At 39.8% G+C, this 14,343-nt stretch overlaps 1 protein-coding gene across 2 annotated transcripts in view; it reads right to left on the reverse strand.

The window, feature by feature from the left end:
• The window catches only part of CLIC4 (chloride intracellular channel 4), a 98,145-nt gene that overhangs the window by 35,980 nt on the left and 47,822 nt on the right, over positions 1-14,343 (reverse strand). Inside the window, exons 2-3 of one of the 2 annotated variants that reach the window (XM_005544412.4) lie at positions 11,482-11,518; positions 6,222-6,331 (exon numbers count right to left, since the gene is read on the reverse strand). In XM_005544412.4, the coding sequence (XP_005544469.1) occupies positions 6,222-6,277 (56 nt within the window). In that variant the 5' untranslated portion in view covers positions 6,278-6,331; positions 11,482-11,518. The remainder of the gene's footprint in view (positions 1-6,221; positions 6,332-11,481; positions 11,519-14,343) is intronic. The other variant, XM_005544411.3, reaches the window with a different exon arrangement.

Raw genomic sequence — 14,343 nt, forward strand, 5'->3', positions numbered from 1 at the left:
TGATTACCAATTTTCTATTAATATTTGTGATTAGTGAATAGTCTATCTTGTTTCAGTTGAAAGGCTATATATATATATATATATACACACACACACGTATTTTTTTTTTTTAATAAATAAAGCGATAAAACTATTTTCTAGGATTCACTGTTGAGGTGGCAGACAACCATGGCAGGTCCTGATTCCAAGTGAAAAATTTGAGAAGGAACTTTAGTGCCTCCAAACGTGTTAGTAGACTTCAAATAAATGGACAAGTTCTAAATAGTAATCTGATTCACTCACAAGCTATATATGAACCAAAAAGAATCTAAGATTCTTCAACCTGCAGTTCTCCCCTGGCACTCTCAGGCCTCAGGTGTTCTGTTTGACCCACAAAGGCTCATTTTACAGATATTTCACAGAAACGTAACACTGTAAGAATTGCAGTTTGAGATAAATGAAACTGAGCCGATAGGTAATGGCTAAAAATTTCAAGACATCTTTGATTTACTTCCAAAAAGGCCTTCAGTAAATATTCAACACTTGATTAAAACTCATTCAAATATTTCCCTTACGTGACATCAAGAGCAAAGTGCACAGAACTCATGCCTTGCAACAGGGTGCAAATATTCTCCGGTGTTTTGGGGTTTATTACTTTTACCCTCATCATGGTAGTCTTTCAGATGAAATAAATTATTCTGTTGTTTCCCATTTTCTTTCTAGATGAAGAAAAGGAAATAAAAACAAAAACCAAAAGGAAAAGAAAGGAATGAAAAGGAGGAATCCTATAGGAGCTAATGTTTTCAGAGACTTAAGTGGCTTAATTTCTATTAAAACATAATTCAGTACACTTGCAACAGTTGGAGGAAGCTGGGCTGGTGACTTAGTTCCAGCTGCTTGGTATGAAATGAGTGCAGCATAGATATAGGACACTAGAGCTGACTCTTGAAGATGACCTATCTGCAACAAGTTGACTTGCCCAATGAAGAAAAAAGTACTAGATATGTAGGCCTTATCTTTTAAATTGAGCTTCTTTTTTCTCCAGAAAGAGAACAACAAAAAAATTGAGTTCCTTTTTGAAGGTGCTGATTTTCAAGGCATAAAATTAATTCACACATACCAAAGAGACTACTGGACACTATATAAACATACAACAATAACAAAAAACCTCACAGAAGTTAACACCATCGAATCAGAATTATTTATTTCAGAACGCTTTACTACTATTAATTATTCTTTATACTACATTTGCTATATTCTGTTTTCACTGACAAGTCACTAATTGAACGAATTAATCATGTACTCAACAAAACAAACACACCAAGACTCTTTGTCACTAAGAATTTGTCTTTGTCCCAGTTCAACCAGTTAAAGAATTTTACTGATTTGGATTATTGTTAATTTGTCTACTTTTAATGTCAATATGTGGAAGAATACTTAAAAAAAAAAAAGCACCCATGAAAAGATTTCAAATACAGATTTCACAATTCCTTTGTTTTTGTTTTTGAGATGGAGTCTCACTCTGTTGCCCAGGCTAGAGTGCAGTGGCGTGATTTCAGTTCACTGCAGCCTCTGCCTCCGGGATTCAAGCGATTCTCCTGCGTCAGCCTCCCGAGTAGCTGGGACTACAGGCACTCACCACCATGCCCGGCTGATTTTCGTATTTTTAGTAGAGATAGGATTTCACCACATTGGCCATGCTGGTCTTGAACTCCTGATCTCAAGTGATCGCCTGCCCTGGCCTCTCAAAGTGCTGGGATTACAAGAGTGAGCCACTTTGCCCAGCCCAAATATAGATTCTATAATTTTTAACATCTTAATAACTGTTTAGGAGTAAAGTATACTGATAACAGGTTTAGAAAAACATTCACTAATAACTCTATTAATTCAGCTCTTAGCAGCCTCAACAGGATGTATCATCTTTGAAATCGCCTTGAAAAAGAACATAAAGACATAGCAACAAAGTACTCCCTCTCTATGTGTCTATGTCTCCCTTGTCTCTCAATCACACACACACACATATCCCCACTCACCCACCCACATACACACACCCCCTCAACCCACACACATTCACACACACACACTCCCACTCACACACACCCCACCACCCACACACACACCTACTACCCACCTACCCACACACACACAGACACACATACACACTCTCCACAAACACACACACCCCCCACCCACACACATTCACACACACACACACACACACACACTGGGTACACATGTGATTCTGAATGCAGTCATAAAGCACTTGAATTGGACTATTCTAACAAGTGCCTCATGTAGCTCAAGTCAATTTTACAAAGGGGAAAAATGGAGTCTGACTTTCCTGTCTGGCCAGCAGCAGGAAACAGATGATCTCTCTGAAATACAGGCCTGTTTCATTCCATTTAGTCTCTTGGCATGTGTCATTCATGCTGCTGCTACTGAAGATCATGGAAACTGAACTGATTTCTCAAGTTACTGAAGACTGTTTTCAGAAAGGTGGAACCACAGAGACATGATCATGAAAATGAAACTATCTGAAGAGTCCATTTGGGAATCAGATTTTCTTCTGAGTTTCTAACTGCCTTTTAAGATATGCAGAACTATCAGTTTCATAGTTCCATTGTAACATTTTAAACTATTACAAAAGTGAAGTTTTTTTCCCTTCCTTTTTCCTGAATTTAAACATAAGGTGACCGACTCCAAGGAAGACGAGGCAGCTTGCCCAAGGTCCCAGTGAAATCAGTGATAGAGCTCTCTCATACGCAGCCAGGTCTCACTCCTGAAATTTTCTATACTATGCCATGGCTGTTTCTCAACTGATGACATGCCAGAACATCCTTAACTCTGCCCTCAATTTTAATATTTTCACTTATATTATCTGAAGCTTTTGTTCAAATCGTTTATGTAAATCGAAATTCTTTGTGAAGCCTGGGCACTTTTTTTATCTAAACGTTCTTTAAATTGCAATATGAACAGAAAATTAGGTTTGGAAATGACTCCCACCAAAGCACTAAGGCTGCTCTGACAGGCAAGTAATGGGAGATTGTTAAAAGCCTCACAAGGGACACATGAATACTACCAGCATAGCCATTAATGCCAACTGAGATTCAAAGAGAACATGTCATACAGTGCCAGAACTAGAAACGGGCTTGTTCTTATGGATGAAATGTCATGTAACAATCATTTTTTTCAAATCATAGAGTAAGCTGCTAAGTAACTCTCAGAGGAGTTCTATTGTTCTCCGCTGGTTTGTTCTGGAGTCAGTACTTCTCACCAAGATATTAGGCAATTACCAGGAAAAGCCGGAAAATAAGCACTATAGGCATTTTCTCCCCCACAAATTTCTAAAAAGACTCACATTTAATGTTTTAAGATTAAGAATATGTTATGAAAAGTACTACAGGGATGTTTTATTCCTCTGTGATAGCTTTCATATATACTGGTGCGTTTTTGTTGTTTGAACCAATGTTCACTTTCTTGAGGTACCTTCTCTTTAAACTTTTGTTTACGACTATAAGTGTGTAAACCCATAGAAAAGATCTGGACGAGGCCAAGCACAATGGCTAAAATCTGTAATCCCAGCACTTTGGGAGGCCAAGGTCAGAGGACTGCTTGAGCCCAGGAGTTCAAGACCAGCCTGGGTAACAAAGGGAGACCCTGTCTCTTAAAAATAAAAAATTAGCCAGCTATGGTAGTAAATGCCTGTAGTCCTAGCTATGTGGGAGGCTGAGGCTGGAGGATTACTTGAGCCCAGGAGCTCAAGGCTACAAAGTAAGCCGTGATCGTGCCATTGCACTCCAGCCTCGGTGACAGAGGCAGACCCTGTCTCAAAAAAAAAAAAAAGAAAAGAAAAGAAAAAAGGAAAAGATTTGGAAGAATAAAGACCAAACCTAAAATAAATTATCTCTCTGAAGGCGAAGTTGATGACTAGGGGGTAGGGATGGTAAAGACTCATTATCATGTACTACTTGTATAGTTTTAGTTGCCCTAAGAAGCATTTTTTAGATTTACTGGAGACCTATGATTGCTAAAGAAGACCAAAAAATATATGCTTCAATTTCAAGTGCTCTCTACTGTTGATTTTACATAAAGTCCTAGGTAATAAACATATATCTTCTTTGATATTTTCTAATTATGAGGCCCTGAATGCCTACCTCCCATGTGCCACTTTTTATATATAAACACTTAACATATACACTTAAACATATACACTTACACATATTTCCACATATACACGTAAACATATATATACAAATCTGCAAATATCAATCAACCTATAGGAATAATGCCTTTAAAAAGTCTGCAAATGAAAAGTAACAGACAACTCTGAAATAGCTATAATGGGTTTACTTCCTTTTCTGACTCAGATTCCCATCGTTTATGGCGCTATTACTGGTATGTATCACAATTAAAGCACTGTATTAAACTATTCAATGAAGGCTTTTTCAAAGCATGGCAGTCAACTCACTTGCTCCAAGCCAAAAATGGAATAGGAGAAATTCATGTATTTTAGGACACAGTAAGGGTGTGTGCCTGGTGGCACAGTCTGTTTTTAGGAGTTATATTGGGAAACTGAAACTTCCTTTGTGTATACATGTATAAAAAAAACAGTAATAGAAGGGTAACTACATGACTTATTTCATTCTTACAACATCTCTGTCCAACATGAATAAGGTAATGTCTTCCCAAGAGCTTGTAGTTTTAACTCACTATTCCCAAAGTCTTATTTCTACATTTGTATACATAACTAAAGGGGTTCCTAGATGACTTTATGGTTTATTTTCAATAAATTTTAAAGTCTGTAAAATTTCAAATATATGCACTAGCAGTAAGTAAAAATATATTTTAAGGGAATGACAGGAATCTGAGTACACTAACCCAGAACTGGGAATGGAATTATAGCTATCGGGTAACTATCAGCATATGACGCTCAGAAGGGTGACATACATGAATTCTGCCACTTTATCAAGTGATAGGCTGTCAATATTTTTTTCTGGACACTGTTCATGACTTGATATATAATACGGTTTAAATTTGTGTCCTTGCCCAAATCTCATATCAAATTGTAATCTTCAATGTTGGAAGAGGGGCCTTCTGGGAGGTGACTGGATCACAAGGGCAGACTTCCCTTGCTGTTCCTGTGACAGTGAGTGAGTTCTCATAAGATCTGGTTGTTTAAAAACGTGTAACTCCTCCCCCTTCTCTCTTCTTCCTTCTCTGGCCATGAAAGACGTGTCTGCTTCCCCTTTGCCTTCTGTCATAATTGTAAGTCTCCTGAGGTCTCCCCAGCCATGTTTCCTGTACAACCTGCAGAACTGTGAGTCAATTAAACCTCTTTTCTTTATGATTTACCCAGTCTCGGGTAGTTCTTTATAGCAATGTGAGAACAGATTAATAGTTTTAAAAACAAGTATAATAGCAAATCATGTTGTGACACTTGCATCAAGAGGAATCCACTGCCAAACCCTAGATTTTCCCATTAATACAACTATTCTTAACTCTTGATTTAAATCTTTTGGGGAAGGGGATGTATCAATGTTCTTCACCTCAGACCTGTTTGCTAAAGGTTAGAATACACATTCCTGAATAAAACAGAGCTTTCTATTCATCATGGCTCTTCTCAGCCCTCTCCACTATGGAAAATAAGCCATAAAGTCATCCAGGAGAGAAAGCTGCAAACAACTCTTCACTTAGCAAGAACAGACATGGGGCCACAGATAATTGCTCTTATTTTACAATACATTTAAACAAATATGATTAAAATCATGCTATAGAAAATTATTGCTGTTCCCTGAAAAGTAAATTAAATGAAATTGACAACAATGGTATTCAACCTCCTAAAAATCCTTGTCTTTAAAGATCCAGATTATATAGGTCACACGTTTAACACATTTGGGGCCAAGATGATGTCTGCTTAGAAAGTTCTTCATGACTCCATGTTTACACTGGAAAAAAGAAGTCAAGGATTTCACTGTATCACACTAACACTTGGCTCCTGGTGCTGCTCATGAAATTTAAGGTAAACATACAAAAGTTCCTAAAAAAGACTGAGTACCACATGCAGTATACTGACAGCGTGACTTGTCCAAAATAGTTATATACAAGTTAAGTTTGTCCAAAAACCAGCAGAACTTTAATACAATACATTTCCTTTAGAGAATACACGCCATCAAGGTGAAAATAGGATCAAACCGAAAAGACAGTTTAGCTTAAGTTGACTGCAAACCGTGACCATGTCTTACCTTTTCAGGTCAACAGTCGTCACACTAAATACAACTCCTTTGAGCCAAAGAATCATGAAGAGCCTCTGGGAAAAGGGGCAGTTCCCTATGCTTTCACCATCACTGCCAGCCTGGAAAACAGAATTAAACATTAAAAAACAAGGTCAAAGTGATGACACTCAACATGACATGACTTTTTCTGAATTTTAATCAAAAGTACAAGAAGCCAGGAAAAGTTACATTGTGGAAGGAAGAGTAGAAATTTGGGTCTTTATTATTTTGTCTTTTCATTAGCCATTTTTTTTTCTTTTTTTGAGACAGGGTCTCCTTCTGTCACCCGGCTGGAATGCAGTGGTGCGATCTCAGCTCACTGCAACCTTAACCTCCCAGGCTCAAGCAATCCTCCCATCTTAGCCTCTCAAGTAGCTGGGGCTACAGGCACGTACCACCATCCTGGCTAATTTTTAATATTTTTAGTAGAGACAGGGTTTCACCACGTTATCCAGGTTGGTCTTGAACTCCTGGGCTCAAGTGAACTACCTGCCTCAGCCTCCCAAAGTGCTGGGATTACAGGCATAAGCCACTGCACCCAGCTAGCGCTAGCCTCTTTCTTTCCGTAAAAATGATCAGTCTAGGGCCAGGCATGGTGGCACACGCCTGTAATCTCAGCACTTTGGGAGGCCAAGGCAGGAGGATCACAAGGTCAGGAGTTTGAGTCCAGCCTGGCCAATATGGTGAGACCCCGTCTCTACTAAAAATACAAAAATTAGCCGGGTGTGGTGGCAGGTGCCTGTAGTCCCAGCTACTTGGGAGGCTGAGGGAGGAGAATCACTTGAACCCGGGACACAGAGGTTGCAGTGAACTGAGATCACACCACTGTACTCCAGCCTGGGTGACAGAGAGATACTCTGTCTCAAAAATAAATAAATAAATAAATAATAAAAATGACCAGTCTAGTATACTACTGCCCAAGAGAACTTAATGCATGATGGAAATGATCTATATTGCCAAAGTCCAATATGGTAGCCATTAGCAACATGTGGCTAGGGAGTACTTAAAATGGGGCTAGTTCAAGTGAACTGAATCTTTTTGTTTCATTTATTTTAAATTACAGTCATGCATCACTTACTGATAGGGACACAATCTGAGAAATGTGCTGTTAGGCGATTTTGGCATTTTACAAGCATCACAGGGTATGCTTACACAAACCTAGATGATATAGCCTACTACACACCTTGTCTACATGGTATAGCCTAGTGCTCCTAGGCTACAATGTGTACAAACGTGTATAGCACATTACTGTACTGGATACTGTAGGCAAATGGAATATAATGGTATCTGTACATCTAGACACATCTAAACATAGAAAAGGTATAATAAAAATATGAATTATAAGCCGGGCACGGTGGCTCATGCTTGTAATCTCAGCACTTTTGGAGGCCAAGGCAGGCAGATCGCCTGAGGTCAGGAGTTCAAGACCAGCCTGGTTAACATGGTGAAACCCCATCTCTACCAAAATACAAAAAATTAGCCAGACATGGTGGTGCGCGCCTGTAGTCCCAGCTACTTGGGAGGCTGAGGTAGAAGAATCGCTTGAACCTGGGAGGTGGAGGTTGTAATGAGCCGACATCATGCCACAGCATTCCAGCCTGGCAAAAGAGCAAGATCCCATCTCGAAAATAAAAAATAAAAGCAAATTACAATCTTTTGAGACCACTGGCATATGCAGCACCTGACTATAATTTATAATTTAAAACATAAACATAATTTTTTTTTTTTTTGAGACAGAATCTCGCTCTGTAGCCCAGGCTGGAGTGCAGTGGCACGATCTCGGCTCACTGCAGCCTCTGCCTCCCAGGCTCAAGTGAGTCTTCTACCTCAGCCTCCTGAATAGCTGGGATTACAGGCATGCGCCACCACATCCAGCTAATTTTTGTATTTTTAGTAGAGACAGGGTATCACCATGTTGGTCTCGAACTCCTGACCTTGTGATCCGTCCACCTTGGCCTCCCAAAGTGTTGGGATCACAGGTGTGAGCCACCGTGCCCAGCCAAACATAATACGTTTTCATAATTCAAATAGCCACGAATGACTAATGGCAACTATGTTGGACAGAACAGTAATTCCTAGTGGGTACATAACTCCTTGCCTCCGGGCAAAGGCAAAGTCTGTTACGGGTTTTATGAAATGTAAAAATCATTTTTCATTATATCAGACAGTATTCTTATTAAGGCAAAGTAAAAAGGGAAACTTGTAGGTGTGCCTGCCTCCAAAAAAATTCATTATAAATATCCCATATCCTGGCTGAGCGCAGTGGCTCACTCCTGTAATACCAGCACTTTGGGAGGCTGAGGCAGGCAGATCACAAGGTCAGGAGTTTGAGACCAGCCTGACCAACATGGTGAAACTCCATCTCTACAAAAAGGACAAAAATTAGCCAGGCGTGGTGGCACATGCCTATAATCCCAGCTGCTTGGGGGGCTGAGATAGGAGAATTGCTTGAACCTGGGAGGTGGCGGTTTCGGTGAGCCAAGATCGTGCCACTGCACTCCAGCCTAGGTGACAAAGTGAGACTCCATTTCAAAGATAAAAATAAATATCCTATACCCTGTTTTGTTTTTTATTTTTTTTTCAATTAGAGATAGGATCTTACTATGTTGCCCAGGCTGGTGTGCAGTGGTTACTCATAGGCACAATCATAGCAAACTGCAGTTTCAAATTAGTGGACTTAAGAAATCCTCCCGGCCGGGCGCGGTGGCTCAAGCCTGTAATCCCAGCACTTTGGGAGGCCGAGACGGGTGGATCATGAGGTCAGGAGATCAAGACCATCCTGGCTAACATGGTGAAACCCCGTCTCTACTAAAAAAATACAAAAAAAACTAGCCGGGTGAGGTGGCGGGCGCCTGTAGTCCCAGCTACTCAGGAGGCTGAGGCAGGAGAATGGCGTGGACCCGGGAGGCGGAGCTTGCAGTGAGCTGAGATCCGGCCACTGCACTCCAGCCTGGGAGACAGAGCCAGACTCCGTCTCAAAAAAAAAAAAAAAAAAAAAAAAAAGAAATCCTCCCGCCTCAGCCTCCCCAGTAGCTGAGACTACAGGCATGCACCACCATACCCGGCCCATATCCTGTTGTACACATTCCTACAGGGAGCAAGAAAATAACAAAAGATATATTTATAATAATCTATTTCTAATCCTACTTAATGAATGGCAATGACGAGGTAGATTTTCCTAAAAATCAGAATGGTACAAATCTTTTTTAGTCCCATCATGTGTGCCCCAAGGTGCGTTGTTTTTTTTTTTTTTTTTTTAACTTTTATTTTAGGTTCAGGGATGTTATGTGCAGGTTTGTTATACAGGTAAACTCATGTCACGGGGTTTGTTGTACGGATTATTTCATCACCCAGGTACAAAGCCTAGTGCCCAATAGTTATTTTTTTCCGATCCTCTCCCTCCTCTCATCCTCCACCCTCAAGTAGAGCCCAGAAATAAGGCCACACACCTACAACCATCTGATCTTTGACAAAGCTGACAAAAACAAGTGATGTCAAAGACTCCATATTCAATAAACAGTGCTGGGATAACTGGCTAACCATATGCAGAAGATTAAAACTGAATCCCTTCCTTACACCATACACAAAAATCAACTCAAGATGGATTAAAGACTTAAATGTAAAACCCAAAACTATAAAAACCCTGGAAGACAACCTAGTCAGTGCCATTCTGGACATAGGAACTGGCAAAGATTTCATGACGAAGATGCCAAAAACAATTGCAACGAAAGTTGACAAACAGGATCTAATTGAACTTAAGAGTTTCCGCATAGCAGAAGAAACTATCAACAGAGTAAACAGACAACCTACAGAATGGGAGAAAATATTTGCAAAATATGCATCTGACAGAGGTCTAATATCCAGCATCCATAAGGAACTTAAACTAAATTACAAGTAAAAAACAAACAACCCTATTAAAAAGTGGGCAACAGACATGAACAGACACTTTTCAAAAGAAGACATACATGCAGCCAACAAGTATATGAAAAAAAGCTCAATATCATTGATCATTAGAGAAAAACAAATCAAAACCACAATGAGATACTATCTCACCAGAACGGCAGCTATTTTTAAAAAGTCAAAAAATAACAGATGCTGGCAAGGTTGTAGAGAAAAGGCAACAGTATACACTGCTGGTGGGAGTGTAAATTAGTTAAACTATTGTGGAAAGCAGTGTGACAATTCCTCAAAGAGCTAAAAACAGAACTATCATTCGACTCAGCAATCCCATTACTGGGTATATACCCTGAGGAATATAAATCATTCTACCATAAAGACACATGCATACGTATGTTCACTGCAGCACTATTCATGATAGCAAGACATGGAATCAGCCCCAAGTTTAAAAAGGAAAGATGGGCTGAAGGAAAAGGAGAGATGGGAAGGACAGAGAGCTGGAATGCTGGAAGAGAACGTTCTGACATTGCTAGAGATCAACACAGCCTGTTGACTATGACGTCTATGGAGAGTGCCAGAAATAACTCTCCAATAAGTCATTCAAAGATGCTGGTGAAAGTACTGTTTATTACCCTAAAGTAACTCTCAAAAAATTCAGAAGTATTTCAGTAAAATGCTACATCAGTAAAAAGTCATTAATTCCTAAACTAATGGAGAGGTAAAGGGACTTTAAAAAACAAAAACAAAAACAAAAAAACATGGGCTTATAATGAAGATTCTAGAAACCTAATCAGACAGCATGGGACAGTTACAACAGAGCTTGGTTTAAAAAACAAAATTCCGATTATTCTTTATCAGTAACAAAATATACACAGAATTTGAGGGCAGAATGAATCATATTAATTCCTAATACTACATACAACTTGTACAAAAATGTACTTCCTAAAAAAGGCCTAGTTCTTAAATTTTATTGTGATTACAAATAACCTAAGGAAAACATTTAAAATGAAGACCTCAGGGCCTCATATCTAGAGATTCTGATTCAGCAGAACTCCTGGGTTGGGGCCCAGGAAGCCTTATTTTGCTATAGGCACTCAAGGAGATTTCAAAGTAAGGCACCTGCCTGCTGGATACATTAAGAAACACTGGTGTGGGAAGGTTAGGATGATATTTGGTTCTCAGAACCCAAGTCAATTTACAGCACTAAATCATCCTACTATATAACAAACTGGTGTCCGAAGTTGCCTTTCTGATGATACTGACCATTAATAGCATGGAAAGCTGATAACACACAAGTGAATTTACTACAGACAAGAAAATGTTAATACATTACCTTTCCAATTAGCTTGATAATCCAAATTTGAGATTTACTGGAAAAAAAAAAAAAACAGTAGTTTGGTAGACAAAGAACTAGTCTGACTCAAGGTCTTTATCCTCCTCCACTTAATCTATAAAATTAACTAAAATTTCCCAAGCTGCCTGTCATAGCAGTGTTAAAATCATTAAGTTGGTAAAGGAGACATAATAAAGATATTACATGTAGGAACTTAGAAACACGTTAAACTAAAAGCAGGCTAAAGATGAATGGGGACTGGCTACAGAGCAGTCACCATACATAATCTCCTACAGTGGTCTGCAGAGCCAGTCCTTGAGCATGGGCAAAAGAATCTCAGAATACAGAACAGTTCACGAAGACCTGGTCAGGACACAAATGCCCCTTTCCTTTCACAGATGACTGCCTCCTTTCTCTATAATTTTCTAGCAAATTTTCCCAATTTACTTTTGTTTCTGGTATATCAGAAGCTTGTTACACATCTCATACTCCTAATAAGCACTTTCCTTCATGCACACATAAATAAATGCGTATTCTTTAAAAAAAAGTACCTTCTTTACTAACCACTCATGACAAGTCAAATAAGAAACTTCATCATCACCATGAACAACTTTTTCCAAAGTTTTAATAGCATCAGAAAATTGGGAGCTACTAGTCAGATGAAATATTTATTTTTATTTTATTTTTGAAATTTTTAGAAGTATACAAAAGGCCACGCACAATGGGTCCCGCCCATAATCCCAACACTTTGGAAGTCAAAAGCAGGAGGATCACTTGATGCCAGAAGTTTGAGATCAGCCTGGGCAACCAAGCAAAACCCCATCTCTACCAAAAAAAATTAGAAAATTAGCCACCGTGGTGGCACTCTCCTGTAGTACCAGTTATTGAGAAGGCTGAGGTGGGAGGATCACTGGAGCCCAGGAGTTCAAGACTGCAGTGAGCCATGATTATAGCACTGCATTCCAGCCTGGGTAACAGAGCAAGACCCTGTCACTATTCAAAATATATATATATACACACACACACACACATATATATACACATACATCCATATAGATATGTATAATTTATATATATATAGTAAAACTGTGGAAAAATTCAAATTTCTTTTTTTTTAAATTAGATGGAGTCTCGTTCTGTTGCCCAGGCTGGAGTACAGTGGTGCGATCTCAGCTCACTGCAACCTCTGCCTCCCAGGTTCAGGCGATTCTCCTGCCTCAGCCTCCCGAGCAGCTGGGAGTAATAATAAATAATAAATAAGGCACCACCATGCCTGGCTTATTTATTTATTTATTCATTTTTTGAGATGGAGTTTCAGTCTTGTCACCCAGGGTGGAGTGCAATGGTGTGATCTCAGTCACTGCAACCTCTGCCTCCCAGGTTCAAGTGATTCTCCTGCCTCAACCTCCTGAGTAGCTCAGATTACAGGCGCCCACAACCACATCCAGCTGATTTTTGTATTTTTATTAGAGACAGTGTTTCACCATGTCGGTCAGGCTGGTCTCGAACTCCTGACCTCAGGTGATCCGCCCGCCTCGGCCTCCCAAAGTGCTGGGAATACAAGCATGAGCCATGCCGCCTGGCCTAATTTTTTGTATTTTTATTAGAGACGGGGTTTCACCATGTTGCCAGGCTGGTCTCGAACTCCTGACGTCAAGTGATCCACCCACCTCAGCCTTCCAAAGTCCTGGGATTACAGGCGTGAGTCACTGGGCCTGGCGAAAAATTCAAATTTCTAGAATTCTGCAAGTCAAAAACTTTCTCCTTTAATCCAAGTTAAATATAAAATTCAATTTCAACAAAGTTATAGAATCAAAATTACCCTGTTTAGTATGAACTACACTGAATACAGCCCATTGCTACAGCTGACTGAGGGCATTGTGATACAATGGAAAGCATCCTACACTGGGAGCCAGGATACGTTTATTCTACATCCAGTTTTGTATTAGTAACCATAAAAATTAACATATAGGTATCTAACGATAGCATCTGAGAAAAGTATGCCTTTAAAAAATACTTTTCACTGCTTCTAACAGTTATATTCATTGTTTTAAAAATAAATAAAAACTGAAGCACTAGAGAAAGTCAGAGTTCCCTTACCCTTGAACCACTAATTTGCTGCTTATTCTTCTACATTTTTATTTTCTATGTACATACTACTATTTTTCTTTTAATAGAGACGGGGTCTAACTATGATGCCCAGGCAGGTCTCAAACTCCTGGCCTCAAGTTATCCTCCCACCTTGTCCTCCCAAAGTGCTGGGATTACAGGTGTGAGCCACCATGCCCGGCCCATACTACTTTATTCCTTGAAAAATGTGATCACACTGTATGTAACTTGTTTTTATAGTTTATATATTTTATTTCCAACTTAATGTAACCAATCCTCTGGAGGCTGTAATGTCTCTGCCAGAATACTGTCAGAGATGGCCAGGGAGGAAACCAGGGCCTTCAAACCCTGCCAGGCCCCTGCCCCTGGGGTGGGATCAGAGGAGGCCTAACAGAGTCAGGACTTTGAACATCAACCAGTGGTAATGAGGCCACCTCCACTAGCATATCAGGGAGACACACTAGTTTCACCATGTTGGCCAGACATTTCCGTGGAGGGAAAAGGAGAAGAGAGATGGTACTGCTTTGTTATAACCAGGTGGAGACAGAAGTCCAAGTGCTCCACTGGGTTGTCTCATTTTTATATTATTATTTTTATTTTTATTTCTTTTGAGACAGAGTCTCGCTCTGTCGCCCAGGCTGGAGTGCAGTGGCATGATCTTCGCTCACTACAACCTCTGCCTCCCGGGTTCAAGTGATTCTCCTGCCCCAGCCTCCTGAGTGGCTGCAATTACAGGCATGCACCAGCACACTT

This window comes from Macaca fascicularis, chromosome 1 (genome assembly GCF_037993035.2).
Source record: "Macaca fascicularis isolate 582-1 chromosome 1, T2T-MFA8v1.1".
Taxonomy (NCBI): Eukaryota; Metazoa; Chordata; class Mammalia; order Primates; family Cercopithecidae; genus Macaca; species Macaca fascicularis.